This window comes from Watersipora subatra, chromosome 4 (assembly GCF_963576615.1).
Source record: "Watersipora subatra chromosome 4, tzWatSuba1.1, whole genome shotgun sequence".
Taxonomy (NCBI): domain Eukaryota; kingdom Metazoa; phylum Bryozoa; class Gymnolaemata; order Cheilostomatida; family Watersiporidae; genus Watersipora; species Watersipora subatra.
This window is the reverse complement of record NC_088711.1, coordinates 3821937-3844890: the sequence shown is the minus strand read 5'-3', so window position 1 is coordinate 3844890 and position 22954 is coordinate 3821937. Positions and strand designations below refer to the sequence as shown.

Genomic DNA, 22954 nt, shown 5'->3' with positions numbered 1-22954 from the left:
TTGCACTGGTGATAGGCTATAATGTCTAATAAGATTTATTGACAAACAATGATTCGCATACATACATTTGCATCATATGAAAAATGTAAAGTCCATCTGGTCAAGTGTAAAAATAGATATATGGCGACGCATTGTCCAGTTAAAATTGTACAATTGCCATAATAATTCACAGCTTGAACTATTATGATATAAAACAGAAAAATAGTAAAATGGAATGAAACTATGACGGAATATACAGGAATTTAAACATTGGAATGCGTTAAATAAGGGGCGAGGAATGTTATAAGGTGAACTGAACATGGAATAGTGTTAAACACACAGAAGCAAAGGTTAAGGCCAGACTGCAAGTGCTTGTAGAGGCTGCAGAAAGTATGTAGACCATCGTTGCCTTCATATATGGGTCACGGCCATCCAAAAATCTCTGCGGACAATCATCAACTGCAACAAAAAGGACTTGACTTTGCTGAACTTGTACATGAGCAGGACATTGTACCTAGTTTGTTTTGTCAACTCTTGAAAATTCCATTAGTACCTAGCAAGAGATAGCACCTACATTCACGTTCATTTTCGTGTAGCTCCAGCTGCAAACTAGCACCCTCAGCATCTGTTGAGCTCCTCGGTGTTTGTGATGGGCCACAGGCTGCTCTCAGAGCTCTTGACATCCTTATATCTTTCCAACCAAGCCTCTCATACACCTGCCAATTAAAATATATTCATAGTTCACTACTTACATTACTTACCTACTTACTTACCTACTTACTTATGTATTTATGGATGTGATATGACAATAGAACAATGTGGCATGCATGGGAAAGCATGTTCAATCAGTCCAATTTCATCAGTTTGACAATTTTAGTTAGAAATTTTTTAGGTCTGTAAAATAACAGCAAGGGTGTGAACAGGCTAAAAATGTAGAAGGCAATTTGTAGCTCTACAAGGAAATCATATTTCTGGATTTACATTCCTGTGCAGAATTAAGCCTTATGCACTTTTGGGGTCAGAGTTATACGCCCCTGTGTAAAATAGTTGGGGGATTCTGGATGGGGAATAAGGAATTATGCATTTTGATACAGCCTAAAGTTTTGTATCTATGTAGAATAGAGCGTTAAGCAGATGAAGACGGACTATAGAGTTGGGCAGCTGTACTTATAAGTAAGTCTGTCTTATAAAATTGGGCATTTCATGTCACAGTAGAATCAAAAGTTATGGATCCCCTCATTAAATAGCATATTCCACATCGTTGAATTTGCAAGTTCTTCAACAATGTGAATAAAGAGGTATTTTTGTGATGAACAAAAAGTTACAAATTTCTGTGCAAACAAATTCTAACAGAATGCAGTAGATTGCTATGAAAAACAAGAAATTATGTAATTTATACAAAACCAAGTAGAACGCTGCGTTGAATAGCGAGAACATTTACGGAATGGAATTTCAGTTTGTTTCAATTTAAATATTTGGCGCTGTAAGACTGATGTTACAGTGGATTAGATATGCGACAGGATGAGGAAGCCTGATGCTACCTTGAAAATAAACGAGTTGAGTGAACAAAAGCTAGCATTGTACCATGAATCAAATTAGTATCCCTGAAACAGTTGCCTCACTACAATTAAAATCTTCAGAACAACTAAATGAGAAATGTAAGAGTGAGGCATTCACTCACCCAGCATCTGAAAGGTGCGACAGGATCTTCAGTGTCATGTGTGACGAGATACGACTGCTGATTTTCTTGCCAGTAGCCAACACACTGTAGGAAGTTATCTGGTTCATCTGCAATCACAACACGTGTTGTCTTGCCACATTCATGCACTTGCTAAACAACATACCACAGGGAAGAACAACTCTGCAATATTATATTTTACATACTTAAGGAGACGCCTACCAAAGTAAGGGCAATCTTATAACTACTTGGCAGAGCGCTGTAAGACTGATATGTAAACAAACACGCCGTAAATTCCAGCATATAAGTCAAGATCTAAAACTGGGTTTAAAAATCCTGGGTTTGACATGTACCTGTCGTATAAGTCGACCCTTTCTCTGGCTCGAATTGTTTGATAGCTAATAGTTCAGTCGGCATCAGAAGTGGGCGATGCGTAGCTGAGAAAATGGCATTCAAAAATGCCTATGTTATTTTTGTGCTGTCGGTAATGCATACAATTAATAAAAGAACGAGAGATGAAGGTTTCAGTGAAGACCACAAGGCACAAAAAACAATACTTCACCAGCGTATTGGCCTGCCTAACCAACAGACCGAAACTGTCACTTAATATCTCCGTCAAAACGGAGTTCTCATTATTTCTGTCAGGAATCGTGATTTGTGTATAAAAAAGGATGGATGGACGATAGTGGATGTGTCAAATGGATTACCGAAGTGTGGGCTTGTAGGTAGATACTACGAAAAAAGCATTAAATTCTAAAACAATACGTTATTCCAGAAGAGAATCTTAGCCGCGACAATTTGAATGGTGAAGAATGAGCCTTTGTGTTTGATCCATTTTGTGTTGAGTAGGATTACTAGCATTTTACTATTTTATAAATAAATCCCTATATGTCATATCATGCAATTTTGATTCGCGATCGCTTTTTGAAATTAAACTTTACAAGAATTCATGTCACGAAAATCGTGACCGCCGTATAAGTCGAAGGATTTTTAAGCTTGAAATTTAGTGCCTAATTTTCGGCTTACAGCAGTAATTTACGGTAAATATATATAGACAGTATAATTAGTAGCAATATATATATATATATGGACATCGTACTCTAACCCATGGCATACAGTAATTACAAACGCCACAAACCGTAGACGAGCCACTTTATATTAAGTATTATTGACTTAGCCTTCAGCACTGCTGACTGATGCATTGTGGGTTCAAGCATAACCTTGCTGACAATCATAATTTTAGTAAACAACAGTTTGTTATGAAACAAGTCGACGGGCAGACACATGAGTTGAACTTTCTACATGTTTTTACCACATGTCTATTGATAGGAATTTTCAACAGTACGACTGGCTGTGTAATAGTTTCCACTTTTTTCAAAAACAATTTTGTTGCATCAGGTTTTAGTCCCACCTTCACATAATAGAAGATTGAAACTTCACTCTACATAACAAAAAATATAATAACTAAACTAGAAGCACTGATTCAAATGGATGTACACCTGAGGCGCGACCTTTATTAAGCTATTTCCCTGGGCTAGAAGCTAAACGCACCTACTTATACTCAACCTATACAAAATCAGAAAAGGTGATACATTTAAAGTTTGACAAGAAACTAAATTTTACAACATATCAAATCCCTTTAGACTCTTCAACTTCAACTTAGAGAAATGAATCCTAAGGAATTCATAATATATGATCAGCTATGCAGATATTGGAGCCTCTAGTACTCACCATATTCACCAATAGGGCGACCAACATGATCCACAGTAGCACATCTCTCCGTATCCAAGAATACAGTATTTGGGTTGAATGAACATACCTACCAAATGAATAAGACATGTTTAGTCTAGATAAGCAAAATTAGACGATTAAAAACCAAACTTCCGAAGTGCAGAGCTGCTAGATGTGTTAGACAAAATGCTATCAAAATTATGACTCAAAGGGTCATTTAACAAGCTATAGGGTGCAAATCCAAATCTCAGTATGCCACCTAGTAGACAACTACTGAATATATTTGCGTGCATGTGTATACACGCAAATAAACTGACCTTGAACTCAGATTCTACATTATCGCATTGATATCCAACTCGGGGCCTCTCAGTCACACCACGAATCTTTGTTTGATACTTGAACTGCTTGACACCCGTTTGAGTAAAGTTATATATTCCACCGATAGGGCACTCAACCGGGGCAGGTGGATTCACTAAAAGCAGTGAGTAACCAGAAGAGCTGAATAAACTGAGAAATAAAAATCTGTGATAGTTGGGGGGTTTAGCAAGGGAGCCGCTTAATCAAGTCATATAAGTTTCCATGGGCCAGTCAGCCTTCTACGAAATTGGCCAAGTGAGTATTATTTATGATGCAACTAAACGGCATATGAAATGCAAACCAAAGCCTGTGTTCTAAGCAAAGCAGAGCCTAGTATTTTTGATCGACTTTGTTATAACAAACCAATTGAACAACGCTGTTCATACTACAAATTCTGTTGAATAATGTCTTTATTGAGGTGAAACAGCCTGAATAAAATGTACATAAATGTAGTTGATGCTCCTATAACGTATACCTCCTATAATCAATACATTCTATAATGTATGCCTCCTATAACGTAAACTCCAAATAGTGTAAAGAATTTATGTGAAGTTTTTGCTTCGTACTACTTTAAAAAATTCGATTGGAATGGTAATCTATCTCGCCGCACTTGAGAGAGAAAACATAACGCGCGTATAGCGTTATATCTACTATATATAAACTATATATATAAATTATACAACTTCCATGACATTCTAGTTCGTCGTGATAGATTATCAGATGTGTTGACAAAACAGAGAATAGGTAGCTGTGCAATTGTTCATAAATACTTGAAGGCGATCAATTAGTGCAGGTGTTACAACTTTGGTCTACCAATCTGAATGATGAGAGTTGGCGTATCGTCAAAAGTTTTTTTATTCTAACCTTGACCACTGGATACAGATAAAAGATGAACATGTAGTACTGCTCTTTTTATAGTGAAAGTATTTTCTGCTTTGCTTTCTTGTAGATGTATAAAATATTCGTTATTAGTTTTACTTTGCAGAGTAGACTTTGCTGTTTATAAAAAATGAGCAAATTGTAGTGAATGAACGTTGAAGATGTGCGCTCCCACCAACTTATTGTAAAATTACTGCAATCAAATTACAGTACAGCCCACAAATTAAAAAGTTCATTCTAGTCTTTCCTTTTTGTGTAGCCAAAGGGGTGAGCTTGAAAAGAACAGATTAGGCAATTTAAAAGTATTTTACTGTTCGAATAACGTAAATCCCTGTAACGTAAACGGTCCAGGAACGGATGATTTACGTTGTAGGAGCGCCTACCGTATTAAAATGGAACTAAGCACTCCCATAATTTACATCTATCAGTGGACGGCCAGGTAGATGGTTATTTAGAGTGTAAAAGCTACTCACATATGAATGTCTGATAAACATAATTGAGGTTCTCTGTACGGCTCACTGTAAATGCCGACCAACGACAAGCTAGCCGAAATATTTTCAGCATGCCATCCGGGCCAGAATATTCGTTGTTATCATCCCGATAGGGCTTGCCTGCAGAAACAAACATAGGATTGAAAACCAGACCAACTTAGCTTGTTAGAATATTCCTGCAAATTAACAAGTGAGCTCATGACCAAATGCCACCCTCAAAGCAGTATTAAGAAAAAATCAACATAGGATAGATCGAGATCACACAAAATCGCGCCTTACAAAATTGCATGCACCTATGTAATGCGAAAAGTATATGAAAATGTGAGCTGTCTGCTTACTCAACTTTAGGAACAGGCCATATGTGTGCATGGAGGTATTTATTTGTATCACTTTTTATGATAAAATCAGTGTTTATGCAGGCTCTGTAAATGTAAATTACAAAAGATTATAGATGTACATGAGTGTGTATAAAAGACTATAGATGTACATGAGTGTATATAAAAGATTATAGACAAGAAACTGAAAATACTAAGATTTTATGCTATGAAGTCTGTTTAGAATTTGAACACATTCTGAGTGTAGGCATGAATAGTGAGTTTGTGTGATACACTACGGCCCCACGCCATCCTTAGCCATTTATAGTAATACTATCATCATGAATGGATTGCCGATTTGATTAGTTCAATCAGTATTTGAATTTAAAAAAGCTCTTTCCACATTTGTTTGTTGTGTAATTGTTTGGGTCAAGTAAAACCATAATTGTGCAGAACACAAATCAATAGAAATGACATCTTTACTGCTTGATAAGTTAAGATTCCTTTGTATCTTCAGAAGGAAAGCTATGTCTAAAAACAAGTGCTTTGTCTCATCACAATTAAATAAGTTAGGATAAGTTAGCAAGAAAATTTAAACAAATTTTTAAACTCAAGTTAAAATATTGTCGTATCAAGGAACAATAATTATCTGAAAAGTAGGAATGCACACTGATTAGAGATTCCTATACTAGTAGTATAGGGAGGGAGATGAAAAAGGACAGAGGAAATGGCTGCGTGTCTTCTGTGCAACATGCATTCTTTCTGAGCTGCATACAACATGCATACAATATTGAAATAACTATTGCTGTTATTATAGATTTAGCCATTATTTTTCTTGCCAAGCTATCGGCAACATGTTATAAATACCAATGAAGAGCTTTGATAAAATGTGGACCAAGGGTGTGGTCATTCCACGCTAAAGACCACGACCTATTATTATTCTTGAAGCTGTTCATGCTTTAATGACTGTGCATAGAGATAGCGATGAGAGGTGAAGCATTTTTCCCGTTTTGCAAAGTATGTTACACCGTGGGCCTAGCCAGACATTATTACTGTTGTTATTATGTCCAGCTGCCTGCAATAATCAACTCACCCATTCTGAATCTGATAATATTCTGGTGTCTAGGAAGAAACTCAAAGCACACATAGTCAACCTCACAGCGACCTTGTGTTACTTGTTTCATTAGGAATCGTGTGTCACGGGTCTGCTGGCACGAGAAGAATGTGTCGACCTGTCAAGAAAAGAATGGTAAAATGTGAGATCCCAGCAAACATGTTTATAGATCTAGTCATGCCTACTGTCTATATGGCCATTTCGACTGTCTACAGACTTATATGGTGATTCCTACAATGTACAGAGCTATATATTTGTGTCTATTTGCCATGATTGCATATATGAAGGTCGTTAACTATAAATGCTGAACTATAAGATGGGGAGTTATACGCTCATTGTACTACCGATGAGAAGCTGGTGTAGCGAGTGTTGAAATGAATGTGGGTGGCATTTATCTTCACGTCTGAGTCATATTCGGATGAGGTAAACCAAGTTCCAGAGAAGTTTTGGGGAAGCATACAGGATGGCTGGAGGTGATCCATTTGGTCTGGTGTCAGGGCTAAAGAATTATAATAATATAGTGATAAGAGTAGCAATAACTGGACACGGAACTGGTGCGAGGGATGCTTCTCTTAGCTAGAGTGACTGCTGGCCATTCTAGCATAAGGGATGTTTGCGTCTGTTACATCTGTTGATTAGTGAGTGGAGTGATCATGCGTAATAAACTGACCAGACTGTAAAGGACTAGTTCTATTACACGCACAGATTTGTTTAATGACAGGCTAACCTGATGGTTCAGTTGAAACCACAATTGCTAACGACTAGAAGACAGATAAACCTAATTCCTTCATCTAAATTCATGAAATTGACCTCATATTTTAATTATCAAGAGAGAGATAACTCTATGGATCAAGTTAATGTGTCAAAAAGGTGGCCTGAGCTCAAAGTCATAGAAGTGAAACACAGGTGGATATTTATAAGTAATTGCTCAGCCAAGAACTCTGACCGGATTATGATGAAAAGGCAATGAGTGTAAAATCATGACTCGCACCTTCAATAAAAGAGTGGATCAATTAACTGACCTGGAGTTGTCACCATTCTCCATGGCCCATCACGCTCATCCGCCAACTCTTTGCAAGAAGGTGTACTTGACATCGTATATCTCAGTTGATTATTTAGCAATTGCTGGTTGTCTTTGGTCAAAAGACATCTTATCTGTATAACCACGCAGCTTATGTAAGCAATTTTAAAAAGGTCGGACTTTTGGTAAATACTCTCCAGGTGAGTAGGCTAAGCAATAGTTACCATTTTCTGCAATACTCATGAGATCAATAAGTCACACAATACATATGAGGTCAGTAGGGTCACATAGTATTCATGAGGTTAGAGGTGATGCAGTACTCATGAGGTCAGAGGTGACGCAGTACTCATAAGGTCAGTAGGTGACGCAGTACTCATAAGGTCAGTAGGTGACGCAATACTCATAAGGTCAGTAGGTGACGCAATACTCATAAGGTCAGTAGGTGACGCAATACTCATAAGGTCAGTAGGTGACGCAGTACTCATGAGGTCAGTAGGTGACGCAGTACTCATGAGGTCAGTAGGTCACACAATACTCATGAGGTCAGTAGGTCATACAATAGTCATTAAAGTGTTAAAGACACTCTAGTAATGCAATATCAAGATGGAGCTCACTCGTTTTTCAAAGAGGGGCTCACCACTCTTTGAAATGGCGGCGTACTTCTTGTGGGGGTCATTTGGATCAGTCCAGGAACCGAGACAGAACCACAGATTATCTGCACAAAAGACAGGAGTTGTTGAATTATTAGCATGAAACAATTCACAAAAACCAAAACCAGAGCCTTGAAATCAGTGCAGCAAAGTAAGTTGTTGTGGTTGGTAAGAGAAAGTTTATAACACAATTTTGATTTTGGGTAATAGTGAAAGTACTGGAGCAATAACTAGGTTGGTATGAATACCAACAGCAAATAAATTGCACTATAATCAACTCTATTGGCTAGTACCCTCACTAGACAAGCTTGACTTTCAGTCAACATATACATGTACAACGTACATGACTGATAATACTGGCAACCCTTCATTTTGTCCCTTATACATATATATATATATACATGTATATATATGTATATATATATATATATACATTAGCGCAATTCCCGGCGTTACACGGGTATTAAAAATCAGCTTATAAGCAGTGATTGCGATGCCACACTTATAAACGATGCCACACTTATAAACAATGCCACTTGCCATTAGCCTGGCACATTGCCAATAGCTAATTTAAGTGAGCTCTTAATAATACATAGAATGACATTGCGCCGTAACGGAGAGCGGTAGCGTATTTTCATCCACATAGTCACATATATCGACCAATAAATCCATCAACTTCGCGTAGCACAAGGGTTTAGCAGATCGTCTGGGGAAAGGGAGGTTCCGGGATCAAACTTTCCGTGATACAGATTCTTCATTCCAAGATTTTAATAGCTATAACTAGACAAGTACAAACAAACTTTGTGAAATATACATATACGAGGTCTGATCCAAAAGTTCCCGGAATTGAGTTGTATACTCGTGCATATTCACACGATGGAAAAACCCATTGCAGGGTTGGCTGGGAAACACCTCTGGAGTGTTGTCACAAAATTTCAGGTTGCTATGACAATGCGTTCTCATGTGAGCTAACGATATGTCAAGGTCTGTCCGGTGCTTCGGTATTTTTTTTAACAAATTTATCGTCATGCCTAATCAATCGGAACAGCGTATTTGCATTAAATTTTGTGCGAAATTAGGGAAAACAAGTACTCAGACAGTTGAAATGTTAACTACTGCTTTTGAAGATGCTGGTCTATAAAGAACACAAATTTTTGAGTGGTACAAACGTTTTTGTGAAGGTAGAGACAGCACTGAAGATGACGCGAGGTCTGGCAGACCAGCGTCGGCAAGAACCTGCTCGTAAATTGACAGTGTGAGGTCACTAGTCATGCCAGATCGACGTTTAACCATTAGAGATATTTTGAGAGACTGGACTTATTTTTGGAACTGTTCAAAAAGTTTTAACTGACAATTTAAACAATTTTTAACAGATTAAACGAGTCGCAGCAAAGTTCGTGCCAAGCTTGCTGACTGATGACCAAAACGAGCTCAGGATGCACGCTTGCAACGATTTTAAGGAAGCTTTCAAGAATGATCAAAACTTTATTTTAAAGGTCGTAATATCCTTGTTTTTCTTAATTTCACACAAAATTTAATGCAAATGCGCTGTTCCTGTTAATTAGACATGATGATAAAAAAAAATTTTTAAAATACCGAAGCACCGGACAGACCTTGACATATCGTTAGCTCACATGAGAACGCATTGTCATAGCAACCTGAAATTTTGTGACAACACTCCAGAGGTGTTTCCCAGCCAACCCTGCAATGGGTTTTTCCATCGTGTGAATATGCACGAGTATACAACTCAATTCCGGGAACTTTTGGATCAGACCTCGTATATAAATACACATATATATATATACATACATATATATATATATATATACATACACACAAATATATGTGTGTGTATATATACATATACACTAGAAGTTAGCGCAGCATTCCCTGGCATTTCTTTCATTTTTAAACGGATAGCCCGCAGGTAGGTAGGTTAGCAGGTAGGTGTTAAAAGGCTGGTTCTCAAGAACTAGATGGAATTTTAAGACCAATTATTATTATTATTTTAGTGAAATGACAGAAGGTACGGAGCATATGTGTGTGAAGTTTTGATGAAATCGGTAAAAAAGTGAAATGCACAGCATTTACAGACTAACAGACAGACACAATGACAAAGTGGGAATTATTCATATAAATTTTAAGTTGGAATGCTTTTATTTCCCAAAACAGGTTTTATATTTGTAAGTTTTATATTTGTAAGTTTTTTGCTGAGTATATTGCTTATTGCTTATATCCTTTTCGCTTCTATCAGGTTTTGTTTACTCGCAAGAGAATTGTTCTGTAAAAATCATAAAGCAAGTGGATTAAATAATGCTACCGGAAATAGTGGTGACTGGAAATACAGATAATTGACTGATACCGTTATGCAAAAAATAAAAATGTTAAAATACCACACAACGTGTTTGCTGTGGTAGTACTGTGGTATTACTGTGGTATTACTGTGGTATTACTGTGGTAGTACTGTGGTACTACTGTGGTATTACTGTGGTATTACTGTGGTAGTACTGTGGTATTACTGTGGTATTGCTGTGGTATTGCTGTGGTACTACTGTGGTATTACTGTGGTATTACTGTGGTATTACTGTGGTATTGCTGTGGTAGTACGCCACCCAATTTGATGGTATTTTTACTGAGAATGCTAACTCACAACAGAAACTGTTGAAAATGGTTACTTTGACTGCTGCACCAGGTAGACATCATATAGATGTAAAATTACTTAAACCATAACTGTCACGAACAACTTTTATCGTATTTTCTAAGTAAATCAGACACGCTGATTCCGATTTTGTACTCAAAATAAAGATTAGTCCACTAACCTTCAAAGTCATTTAGGCTTTTTTAAAGCGTTTCAATATCCGTTTCAAAAACAACACAATCGGCATTACAAGCTCCGCCCATAAATATGTGACGAAACCTAGCTTTTTCAGAAACGGAAGTTGGGAATGTTTAGTCCGATTTAGAATAATAGAGATAGGTGTCTTAAAACCCATTATTATCTAAATCCAGCCTGTAAAATAGTTTCAGTTTTTTATGAAAGGGATATAAACTATTTAAAATTGCTCGCAGCTTGTTACATGACGTTTAAATGGGCTGGACGCCGAGAAAAATGAGCTCAAAAAGCGCGGTTTTATCACGAGCTAGCGTTGTTATTGCGCTTTTTAAATATGCAATGCTAAATAGCTTATCTACCTTTCAGAAAAGACTGATATTATTTTTAAGGCTGAATTTAGATATTAATGGATTTTAAAACACCCATCTCTATTATTCTAAATCGGTCTAAACATCCCTACGTAACTTCTGTTCCTAAAAAGCTAGGTTACGTCAAGTATTTATGGGCGGAGCTTGTTATGCCGATCGTGTTGTTTTCGAAACCGATATTAAAACGCTATAAAAAGTTCTTCATTACTCTGAAAGTTAGTGGCCTAATCTTTATTTTGATTACAAAATCGGAATCAGCATGTCTGATTTATCTAGTAAATATGATAAAAGTTGTTCGTGGCAGTTATGGTTTAAGATATATTGTCGTCCAACTGTCAGACAAAGAACTGAACAACCAACTAGACAAGCCTTACATTGTATATTAGATTGACAAGGCTGTTATAGCTTAAAGGTTGACATGCAACAAAATTCACTTAACAGTTATTTGGTATCAAAAGATTCACCATGTCTCACTCTGTTGTGTTGTAGGTGCCAAATATGTGGAAATGTGATTACAAGCTCTTAAAAGCTAAAAAAACGAACAGTCAACCGTAGCCATCACAAAACCGCAGTAGATTGGAATCTCTTTCCAAAACGGCTCAAATGGGACGTAGTTGTACAAGATGGCTCCTGTTTAGACTTTCACACAACCTCATTCGTCGTAATATTTTTACAAATATACTTCATGCATTCAATAAAACCATGTCTATTGTTCTTACCTGTCAATTCTATCGTCATTGTAATGCTATCACTTTCAGCACTGATATCTTATGACCTACCGTGAAAATTCGTTTAAGATTTCAACCTTAACTCGAAGGAGTACATAAACTACATATCATTGTTTAATAAACATGCCGAGCCTGATTGTCACCTGAGATAATCGAAAAATGCTGCAGAAATTATTCGCGAAATATGGGTCACATGATCAGATTACGACTAGACGATTAGACCAAGCCGAAACAAAACTGTAAAGCAGCAAGCATCTATATTTGATACGGGATTTTCGGTAAAACCCGAAGTGTTTGTCATAAACTAGTGCTACAAAAAGTTTTATATTGAGCCTTTTCTTGGCCTTTCAATTCACGTGAGAACATCACGTGACAAAACAATAACCAAATGTAATGACTACATCAGAGAAATGAACTGATTCCAATCTACGGCGGGTTTTCATTTTTGAGCTTATAAGAGCTTGTAATCACATTCCCACATATTTTGCACCTACAACACAGCAGAGTAAGACATGGTGAATCTTTTGATGCCAAATAACTGTAATGTGAATTTTGTTGCAAGCCAACCTTTAAGTTGAAATGGCAAGGTGAAGCAACTCCAAATGTCACCGTGAAATGGTTATGAATCTTTAAAAACTAGAGATTTTGATGTTTTTCTTTCACAGTGGACTCCCGTCATACAACATTAATTCATATCCAATGTTGGCATCGCAAGGCAAAAATGTTGTATAAGTGGTATAGAAATCTACCACGGGAGCCCAAACATCTACCATGGAGCTCTAAACTTTAAATTTAACTTAAATGAATTTAACTTACTAAAGCTGGAAATGAATAAATGAAAATAACCCTAAGGCTAAGTTATTGTATGCATTTTACTAAACTTTAATTTTGTCATCGCCTTAATCTTTATTACCTGTCTCCGGTTTAACTATAACTTTTATCACCTATCCGTTTCCATTTTCACTATAACTTATACCGAATAATCCTGAACAGAGAGAGAGCGAGCATCTCAGCTCTTTCAAGCATTGTGGAAGGGATTTCAACAAATAGCATATCAACATCTTCGTTATTCCAATGTATTCAGATCAATGACTGCAAATTAGAGTTTCGAGAGACATTTTTGTTGATGTCATATGGTGACAAAAAATCGTATGGGAGGAATGAAAAAAAATCGTGTTCCAAAACGTAAAGCAAAAAAACCCTAAAATGGGGCCATCATAACCAGGAGGATGCACCGTATTAGATTGAGTTATGATAGATTTCCATATTCTGAAAAAATTATGAGTGCCATTCACAAATTTAGCGTTTGATTGAACAAAATTATGTTAATGGACTTCGGTGACCAAATTGATCAAATGTTAACAAAGGCAGAAGAAAGTCGTGTGAGAGTTGACCAATAACCACTTGGCTAGCCGTGTCATGCCATGGAATGTTCTGGACTTGTTAGCCTATGTATTTCAAGCGGCAGCACAGAAGGCGAGCTGTAAACCTAGAGAATGAGGCAATACTCACATTCCTGTGTAGAGCCAGCGTTTCCAGGACAACTTTCAAACCACTGTTGGAATACTTGGTTGCCCTTATAGGATGAACCTGGCTCCTGGCAAGCGAAGATACGACTGTCTGGATTATCACAGATTCCCTCGGCAGACTGTTGTTCATATGAGAATTGGAACACTCCTTCAAAGGTGTTCTTGCAGTTGACAGCTAGACTGGTGCCATCACCTGCAGGTAAAATGTTTTGTAATATTTAACAGTATCTAACAGTGCAGCGTTCAAAGACTAGCTATGGCTTGTGCCGGTGTCTCGCCATGCACTAGAACTCCAAGAGAGAACAAAAGTAGAAACCAGCTCAGGACTGATTAAAAAGCAGAACTAGGTTTTGTAGATTTATTATAATTTATTGTATATTAAAGTGGGACAGCATCAACTATTATTATTATTATTATTATTGCTATCAACTCAGTTAATGGTACTCACGAAAAATTTGTAGAAAAGTTCCGCCATTATCAATTCCAGCACAGCTGCGTTCCGCCTCTGCTACACTGTTGCTGCTACAAGCCCCTGTTAAAGTTCATATATATCATTGAGCATGTAGACCTGAGCAGTGCATACTTATGGCCTCAGAAGATAGTGTACATCAAGCCAACAGAGAGGACAACTGCCATCACAAACGGATATGAGGGTTAGATAGTTTGGATAGAAAACCCATAAAGGAACTTAGAAGTTGAGTATGGTGGAAAGAGTGAACAAGGCCATAAAACAGAGCATGAAAAATATATACCTTCACTAATATGATGCCGTTTCAAGAATATTCCATGTTTAACAAGTTATCAATTCAAAAAGAAGACAAAATTTTAAACCAATAGAAGCACTCCATTAAGCAATTCAAAAGCTCCTTATCCGTTAATTCACAGTGCGAGCCTTAAATTTTAGTCCTATTCCCAATAAGACTATAATGGCATAAAATCCCACAAAATTATAAATAATAATCTAATTGTAGTGCACATTCCCTCAATCGCAAGCATAGCATATCAATCGAGCCTATCTTTGGTGCAGCTGTATCAAAATATCAAAGAAAGAGGTAGACAACTCCAAAGACTAAGGAATCTGCGCAAATTTATTAACAATATCAAAACTAATGGATGGCCGACTAGAATAATTGAACTGAAGCTAACAGCTGACGCCTCAGTTATTAGCTTATCACCAGCTATTATACAACTAGTCATGGAATTTACAAATAGATTTAAGTTATTTCTGTAAGCATCGATTACATGTAGCTTATGATGGCAGGAAAGGTCTAGCAAGTGCATGGAATAAGTGTGCCAAGCAAGCTTTTTAACTCTAAAATAAAACAACTATTACAAAGAGCATTGTATTATACTGTGTAGAAAAGACAACTACAAGTGCTGGTATAAATATCATTTTAATGTGCTATAGCGAGCTGCCTCATTCTTTGTTTTAATCAAAATAAACCTAATTATTCGGACAATTTAGTAGTTAAATATCCAATGTACACCAATATACACCCGCGTATGTACAGTATAATAAAACTAGATGGTGTAAAAAAGGAGCAAGTCTGTGTTCCCTCCGCTTTTCATATCAGATATGAACAAGAAAGTTTTTTTTAGAAATGAACTATGTTTACAGTTTCGTGATACCACATCTATGTGCGAATTATTTTTGCCACCATCACTCAGCCAACATCATGGATGAGGCGGTCAAGGTGTTGAGACCATGCAATACATGTTTTGATGTTGACCAGAGGGACGTCGATTTCACACCTCTAATAAGACTTATCGATTCATAAGGCAAGCAACTCACTAGAATTGTAAAACGATAATAAAATAGGACTAACCTTCTTTAAACTCCATTACGTTGATAGTCCGTTGGTTTATAACCACACATCCATAGCATCTCGAACTACAAAATTATATTCTAAATATTTCAGCATCTTTGCTGCTCTTAGCTAACAGTTAGATTGGTCATTATTGCCAGTGAATAGCTGCATCAAAGATGGCTCCAACCCGACCAGATAAGCTCATTTACAGACAAGTATCAGTTTCCTCTTGCATATTTATTGAAAGATCTACGACAAGTTGGAGGTATGTTAGCAAATTATTTGCATCCAAAGGGGTTCATGTCGCACCAGCTGAAGGAGAGTGCAAAATATAGGCGACATTCGATTCACCAATGAAATGGTAAAAAACTTTTCTTCTCAACATTCTGACAAGGTGTTTGAAAAGTACAACAGCCACCCCTTATTTGAACGTCATCTGTAATAAAGCGCTACTCTAAAAAATGGATCGTAAAATAGAGCACCATGGCATTCAAATAAAGGTTTTACGGTAATAGCTAACTAATTGCACCCAACATAAATTCATTATTATTTATATTAAGGTAAGTTTGTAGATTCCCCATTTCTTAATAAGTTTGGATAGTTATGATAGACAACAGGTATACTATTGAACTAGGGTCATGATAAAAATAATTTAGTATATTTGTGCAAGGGAATTGGCAGGAATAACTTAATTATCATGAGTTACTTCACATAGGTTTAGGTTTTACTTCACACAGAGTTACTTCCCCTACTCATGATATGTAGATAATGTGGTGATATGTGATATTATATTGATAAACACATAATGCCTGGTGAATGCTGATCACTACAAGACTGACAAAAAGTATCACTTTCAATTCTATTTCCACATGGTGATTATAAAACTTAAAAGAGCTTTTGGCTAAAGTTTGTAGAAGAGGTTAACAAAAAAACTCCTAATAAATTTCATGATTACATTTTAAAAACTGTCCTTCATATTTTCACTTCTCAAGCGGGTAACAACATTCAAGAATACAAGATTGGTAAAATATGTTAAGGTCTAACCTTCCAGAAGGCTTAGACAGAACCATGAATCCCCAGACAAAAGCACTGGTCGAGGTATGGTTTTTTTGTATGATGACCTTCTCACAAGTCGCTTTATCAAAATTCCCTCCACTATATTCTCCTGTCTCCTTGATGCTGATTGATTCGACACTGCTTGTGAAGTACTGCCAACTTCCAACCCACCAAGTTTTTTGAGAAGGAGTTGGTCCTATTGGCAGGTTTGCACACTTTTGTTGGCTGTACACTACAAAACAAAAGAAACTTTAAATTATCACGACATGTGACTAATAGCTTCACCATACAAACTAGAATTGCGGAAAGGATAAATTTGTTGAGCAACGTTTTTTATTCAACACAAATTCGTTTAATCTGTAATAGCTTAGCGATAGTTGTACTTCTATAACTGACATGTATAGCCAGCTCATTGAAAATAATAAAATCGAAGATACTTAATGCTGACTAATCAAATTAAACGTAGTTAAAACATTACTTGAGCATTTATTTCTGAAACAATCACTTCCAGAGTAAGTGATAAGGCGGAAACTAGAATTCAATATTGCAAAATGCAAGGTAATGTGCTTTTCAAATGATTCATCTTTTGATGACCTTTTACCGTATTTTTTAGATGGAAGCAAACTTCAATTTGGCTAGCATTCTTTATATCTAGAAATATGATTTTCTAGCAATTTGTCTTGGCAATATCATATGGATACAAAAAGATAAAAAGTTAGGATTTTTAAAGAGGACAATTTCTCATGCTTCAAAAGCTCTTCGACAAATTGCATATAAATCTATTATACAAATTATAAAGTATGACTGTTAGATGTGGGATCCGCACTATAAGCAGGATACCAATAACCTCGAAGCAATCCAGATGAAAGCAGCTAAGTTCATGTGCAACCTCAAACGCCGTGACACTAGCGTCATGGCCTTGGCAAAGGACTTAGACCTTGGAACCTTAAAAGATCGCAAAAATCATGCATGTATCCTTGCTACACAAAATTATCAGTGATCCACATTATGGATCTCCAGGAGATCTATCACATAAATTTCTGCAACTTTTTAGACCAAAGCAGCACCACTACTAGTAGCCGACGAGCTACCCTGCCAATGAACTTCTTTGCTAAACGTAACGCATACCACATCATTTTTCTCCCTAGAACGATCCAGAATATAAAGCTCGGTGATGCGGACAATTTGTGATAAAGTTCACTAATTTTTATAAATAATTCTTATGAGTATACATGGGTTATTTTTATTTTTCATTTTATCATTTTAACGATGTCTGAACAATATATTCAATAAAATTTATGCAGGTATTAATTTTATTGATTCTGATAAACACAATGGTTAGTTAACATTTAGGCAATAATAAAGCTTGTTAACGTAGTATGTCACAAATTCTTTATTAAACGGCGCTTCTTTTATAATCGATCGTGTATTGGTTATTTTATAATAAAAAAATCAAACAATTAAAAAGTACTTTTGAGTTAGCGTATTGTGTTGTATACAAAAGGCATTCCATGTTCAATGTTACTTCTTGTTGATTTGAGACATTGTCAGAGCACTTGAGTTCTCTAACAATATGTAAACTAGTTAAAGCTTTCTGCGCGTGAGCATGAAAGTAATAAAACCTGTTGAAATAGTACTAGGAGATTTAAAAGTTAACTACACACTTTTAGACATTATTGAAAAAAAATGAAAGAAACGATGCAGATTAGTAGTGTTACCATCCGCAAACAGTTTACTTTGAACGAACAATACATGTAATTATAAGACACGGCTTATGCTCACCTGTATATATTAAACTGAAAAAAGTTAGAAAAATGATAACCCGCATTGTTGAAAGTGTCTGATTAAAATAGGTAGGTTAATGTCATTAAATGCGATCAGATGCTAAGCGTCCACCGTACCGACACAGTATTCTGACCTATTTGCTCTTACTCCTTTCAGCAGATTGGTTAATTTGATAACCGCCGTAAAACGGTTAGCATGCGGTAAGATGGTTCATGGCTCTATGCATTTACCTCTCAATCGTAATTTGTTAATTGGAGAGCGCAACTTCGATAACTTGGGCACACCGGTGTAGGATCGATCATAAAACTATTGCATGTTTTGGCTAAACGTTGGGATAAAAAAGGATAACTCCACATCCAACATTATTTGGTTTGCACGATGATTTAGTTTACATCACATGATTTGGTTTACATCACATAATTTGGTCAGTTTTAGAGAGGGTTGACGTAGATTTAGCTATAGTTAATGAATAGCTGAATGTGCGACGTTGCACTAGTAATAAACATGTTTTTGCAAAGAAAATTAGTTTTTAATCAACATATGCAACATGTATCATTCTAACTACCTATGAAATGAAGGTGTTTGTGTATTACTGTGTGTGCTATAAATTTAATTAAGTTTATGCTGTACATGTATATATTTATAGCATTTTGAAGAAAACGGGTACTTATTTTTCTTTAAGTACACAGACAGTCAGTGCCGTTAAAGATTAGCAGATGTAATAAGTATGTTCACAATTATTTCATAGTATGGCAATGTGTCCGAGTGGCGTTGTAGCATTGTGGTTGGCGTGCCTGTCTGCAAAGCTAATGTTACTGAGTTCAATTCTAGTGCAAAGCCTTTTTTGTTGTTCCTATACCTTTATCTCTATAATTGGACATACGACAAACAAACCAACAAACGCTCAAATTTGTATCTATTACGTTATTACTATTACTATAGTCGTTCTCACCATAAATCAATAACACATCAAGCAGTTACTGCAATTATGACTTCCACTATGCATTAGGAAGAATCCCATGTTGTTTGGATATAACGCCGTAGGAACACCATAAACACCAATTAATAAACGTATCAATAATCAATGGTATGTCAATCATCCCTCGCTCACAGCTGGTAGGCACTTCTCAGAAAAACAAAATTTTGAATCCTTGAATCATATGAAGGCTAACTAAAAGGTTGTACACGTCTTTGCCACATTTCATATAGGCCTACTACGCAACATGAGGGCTCCATTTAGCAGGAATTATAGAGATAGTTATAACAGGAATTAATAGGTTCACCTACATTCCTACACTAAGAAACACAATTAATGTAAAGCTTTGCTAAAGCTAATGTTTTTATTCAATTAACAGCTTTTTGCTTTCAAGCTGTTAACATAAAGTACATGAACCAGATCCAGAAACCTATCTGGTCTCAGTGTGTAAAAGCAAATTACATTGAAGGCCACATCATCAGGTCATTCCGAGAGAAAAGTAAAGTGCAAAATATTTACAGCGCAGTTTGTTGAAAGCTGTGTCATTGGTGTAAAGGATCATAGCAATATTCTCAACGAACCAAAATGTTAGGCAACCCTTCATTTCCTTCCTTATAAGCGTAACCATAGTAATAGTGGCTTTACTCCGCTACTGCTATTGTGATGCTGGTTGCAATATTCATAACCCAAGTACATGTACTCAATGATGAAAATATGATGGAAAAAATTCAACATTACTATGTTCTAAAACAGACTACACGGTATCTATGACAGGTAGTGGCCGAGTGAAGCACCAACCAATGAGAAACAAATATAATTTGTTGTGAGTTTATCATAAACATATATATTACACCAGTTCTCCTTAAAAAAATTTAGTTTGTTTGTAAACGAAAATATGAATATTACCAATGAGCAGCTTATAGTTTTGCGAGGTTAATGAGAGGAGTTCAAGTGACAGCAAACAACTTATCAAACCGTCTAAAACAGCGTGGCAAATTAGTGACTTACAGTAGGGTGAGGGGGGAGGAGGCGAGAGTAAGTTGTTAGAGGCAGAGGGAGAGTAGAGGGAGAGAAAGAGACACTTAGTATATGAAGCGCTCTTTTTTATCATTCTTTATGAAATTAGTGTTTCAAGTGATAATAGATATTCTCATGACCTATCTTTCAAACGTTTCCATAAAATAGGTAAAGGCTCTTTCTTTCAAATGCATTGCATATAAAGACAAACGATAGAGCTTTCCTTTCTAGCTTTATGTGTCTACAGATCCCATGCCTACTAATATTATACAGGAAAATTTGCCTTTCAATTTTTTTATAATTTTAAATATTTCTCCTCTAGTTTGACATTTAAAATTACATCAGAATGTTGGAAAATAATCCTGAATAAAATTGTCGAAGTTATCATTAAATGAGTAGGTATGTGGTGAGCTATAGACACAAAAACATTGCAATTGCAATAGCTATCCAAGGTCGGTCTACAGTGATGTTGGGTCTACAATATTATGAAAAGTATTTTGTATTTAAGGCAGAATATAATACATATAACTGAATAGAAATATGAAACATCAGATGGGTGTATGTTGATATAAACTGTGGAACCGACCAGTCAATTTTTCTCAATGGTAGAAATGTAAAAATAAAGGATTTCTGGTGATTTCCTTCTAAGTCAACAGTACGAGAAGATTGAAGGCAGCTACAGGTCATACAGATTTGAAGGTCATACAAAGTTTCTTTATACGGTGTTGATATTTTATATTTTACACACAGATACTATAGCGTTATAGCGCAGGTCAGCTGCTTTGTAAAAGCTACTCTCTAAAGAAGAACAATACAGTGGCAGACGCTGGTTAAAGCGTTAAAAGATGAACTTACCTACTGAAGTCATACATATGAAAATAATATCAATATAAGGATAAGACATCAAGCCTCATATTGATACCAGTAAATTAGCTAGACATCATCTAGACATCATCTAGACATCATCTAGACATCATCTAGACATCATCTAGACATCATCTAGACATCATCTAGACATCATCTAGACATCATCTAGACATCATCTAGACATCATCTAGACATCATCTAGACAACATCTAGACATCAAGCTTCAATTTGCCGTAATTTTTGTCGTTGTAGACCTGCCCAGTTTAGAGATATAAAAGTTTAAATGAAGTCTTTTTTGGAATGTTCAGATTCAAGTGGGTACTTGTCTCATGACATATATAGGGGTATATGAGCCAAAAGTCTATAAGCGATAAATATACAGTATCTTCTTTAGCCGATCATTAGCAGGAAATTGTTATATAGGTCATAACAAATTTTATTGCTTACACACTAGTTGTCTGTGACCTTGAAGGAGTGTAAAAAACATCTTTATGCTGTCGGACGCATGCTTTTAGATCTAATTTGCATTTTTTATCTCCCCTTTGGTATACAGCTGTCAAACATTACTCATATACCCTACCATATTTTTGATGAGGGAGTACCAAATGAGCACTTATAATGGGTCTGCTTGTTTTAATGTAGTGGTGGTTCTGTTAACAATACATTTCTAGCATGCACTTAAGGCTAGTATTCTGGTAGTAACAAAAATATCAGAATCAGCCTGGCCCTGCAATGTGGAAAAATTTGTGAAAAACTGCATGATCAGAGCTTGTGATGTAATGCGCTGAGAAGAGAAGCTAGTATTTTCAAATGTTTGTCTGTGCACTTTAGTAGATGATTGAATAGGTAGATATCTGTATGACCAGCTGACGAACAAGAGAAATAGAGAGACGTGCTGTATTAAAGAGAGGTCAGACGGTTGGCAGAGAAAAAGCAGTTATTTAGCACCATTAATGAGCACCTATTTAACCTGCAGTAAACAAAATGGACGACACAACAGAGCTCCGAAGGGCACTTTCTGTGTGACATCATAAAGCATCTGACCGCAATGGAGCAAGATTACATCACAGAGACATAAGCTGCAGTGAAGACCTGCAAAAGCAAGTTGTGCCTGTCAGAGAATAAAAAGCTGCAAGGGTTGCAGTCTCATGATGAAAATTCTGATCTGCATTAAATCGCTCCTCTGGAAAAGCTGGAAGTGAAGATCAGTATTATCGGTGGTTACATTGTTTTCTCTAAACGCAGACTTGAGCTGCTATGCATTTCACTTGCGATTGATCCGGCAGCCTTGCCATACCAGCCAATCTTTAAATGAACTTTAACTGCAATGAAATAACACGTGTAAAGACAAACTTGCTGCTTGCTGCATGATTCCACAGTTCAAGCCTCACGCGGTGCCTCAGCTCTGCTCCCGATATGCCTTAAATTCTCTGAACGTTTGGCGGCAGCGTTTGTCAGGTGAGAAGCTATTATCTTTAAAAAGGGTGTACAAACATCTCACAGAAAATATCTGACATACAGACAAACATCTTCACTCCATCCTGAGAATTTCCTCAGCATAGACGAACTAGCTTCTAAGCGCTGCCGTGTGTCTGGTTTTGACACATTGAAACAGGTCAGGGTGCATCAAATTGAGCAATAACTAAGATTATTAATGTTGCCTTTTGTACTTTTTTTTGCTACTGCAAGGCGTAGTTGTCTACTCTTTGACTGACCCAAACTAAAGCTACTCTAAAGTAAGAAACAAACAATCTCACTAGTAAATGCTTGCAC

At 36.4% G+C, this 22954-nt stretch overlaps 1 protein-coding gene across 1 annotated transcript; it reads right to left on the bottom strand.

Annotated features, from left to right (window-relative positions):
* Positions 1-17: 17 nt before the first annotated feature.
* On the bottom strand, positions 18-18463 carry LOC137395241 (uncharacterized). Its single transcript, XM_068082092.1, has 15 exons — positions 18319-18463; positions 16525-16768; positions 15499-15563; positions 14121-14204; positions 13656-13865; positions 8179-8279; positions 7566-7698; positions 6888-7042; positions 6523-6661; positions 5098-5235; positions 3706-3860; positions 3389-3476; positions 1661-1767; positions 554-695; positions 18-438 (listed from the first exon to the last, which is right to left on the bottom strand). The coding sequence occupies exons 1-15, from the start codon at positions 18362-18364 to the stop codon at positions 281-283; spliced, it is 1965 nt and encodes a 654-aa protein (XP_067938193.1). The 5' UTR covers positions 18365-18463; the 3' UTR covers positions 18-280.
* Between the last annotated feature and the right edge of the window lie 4491 nt (positions 18464-22954).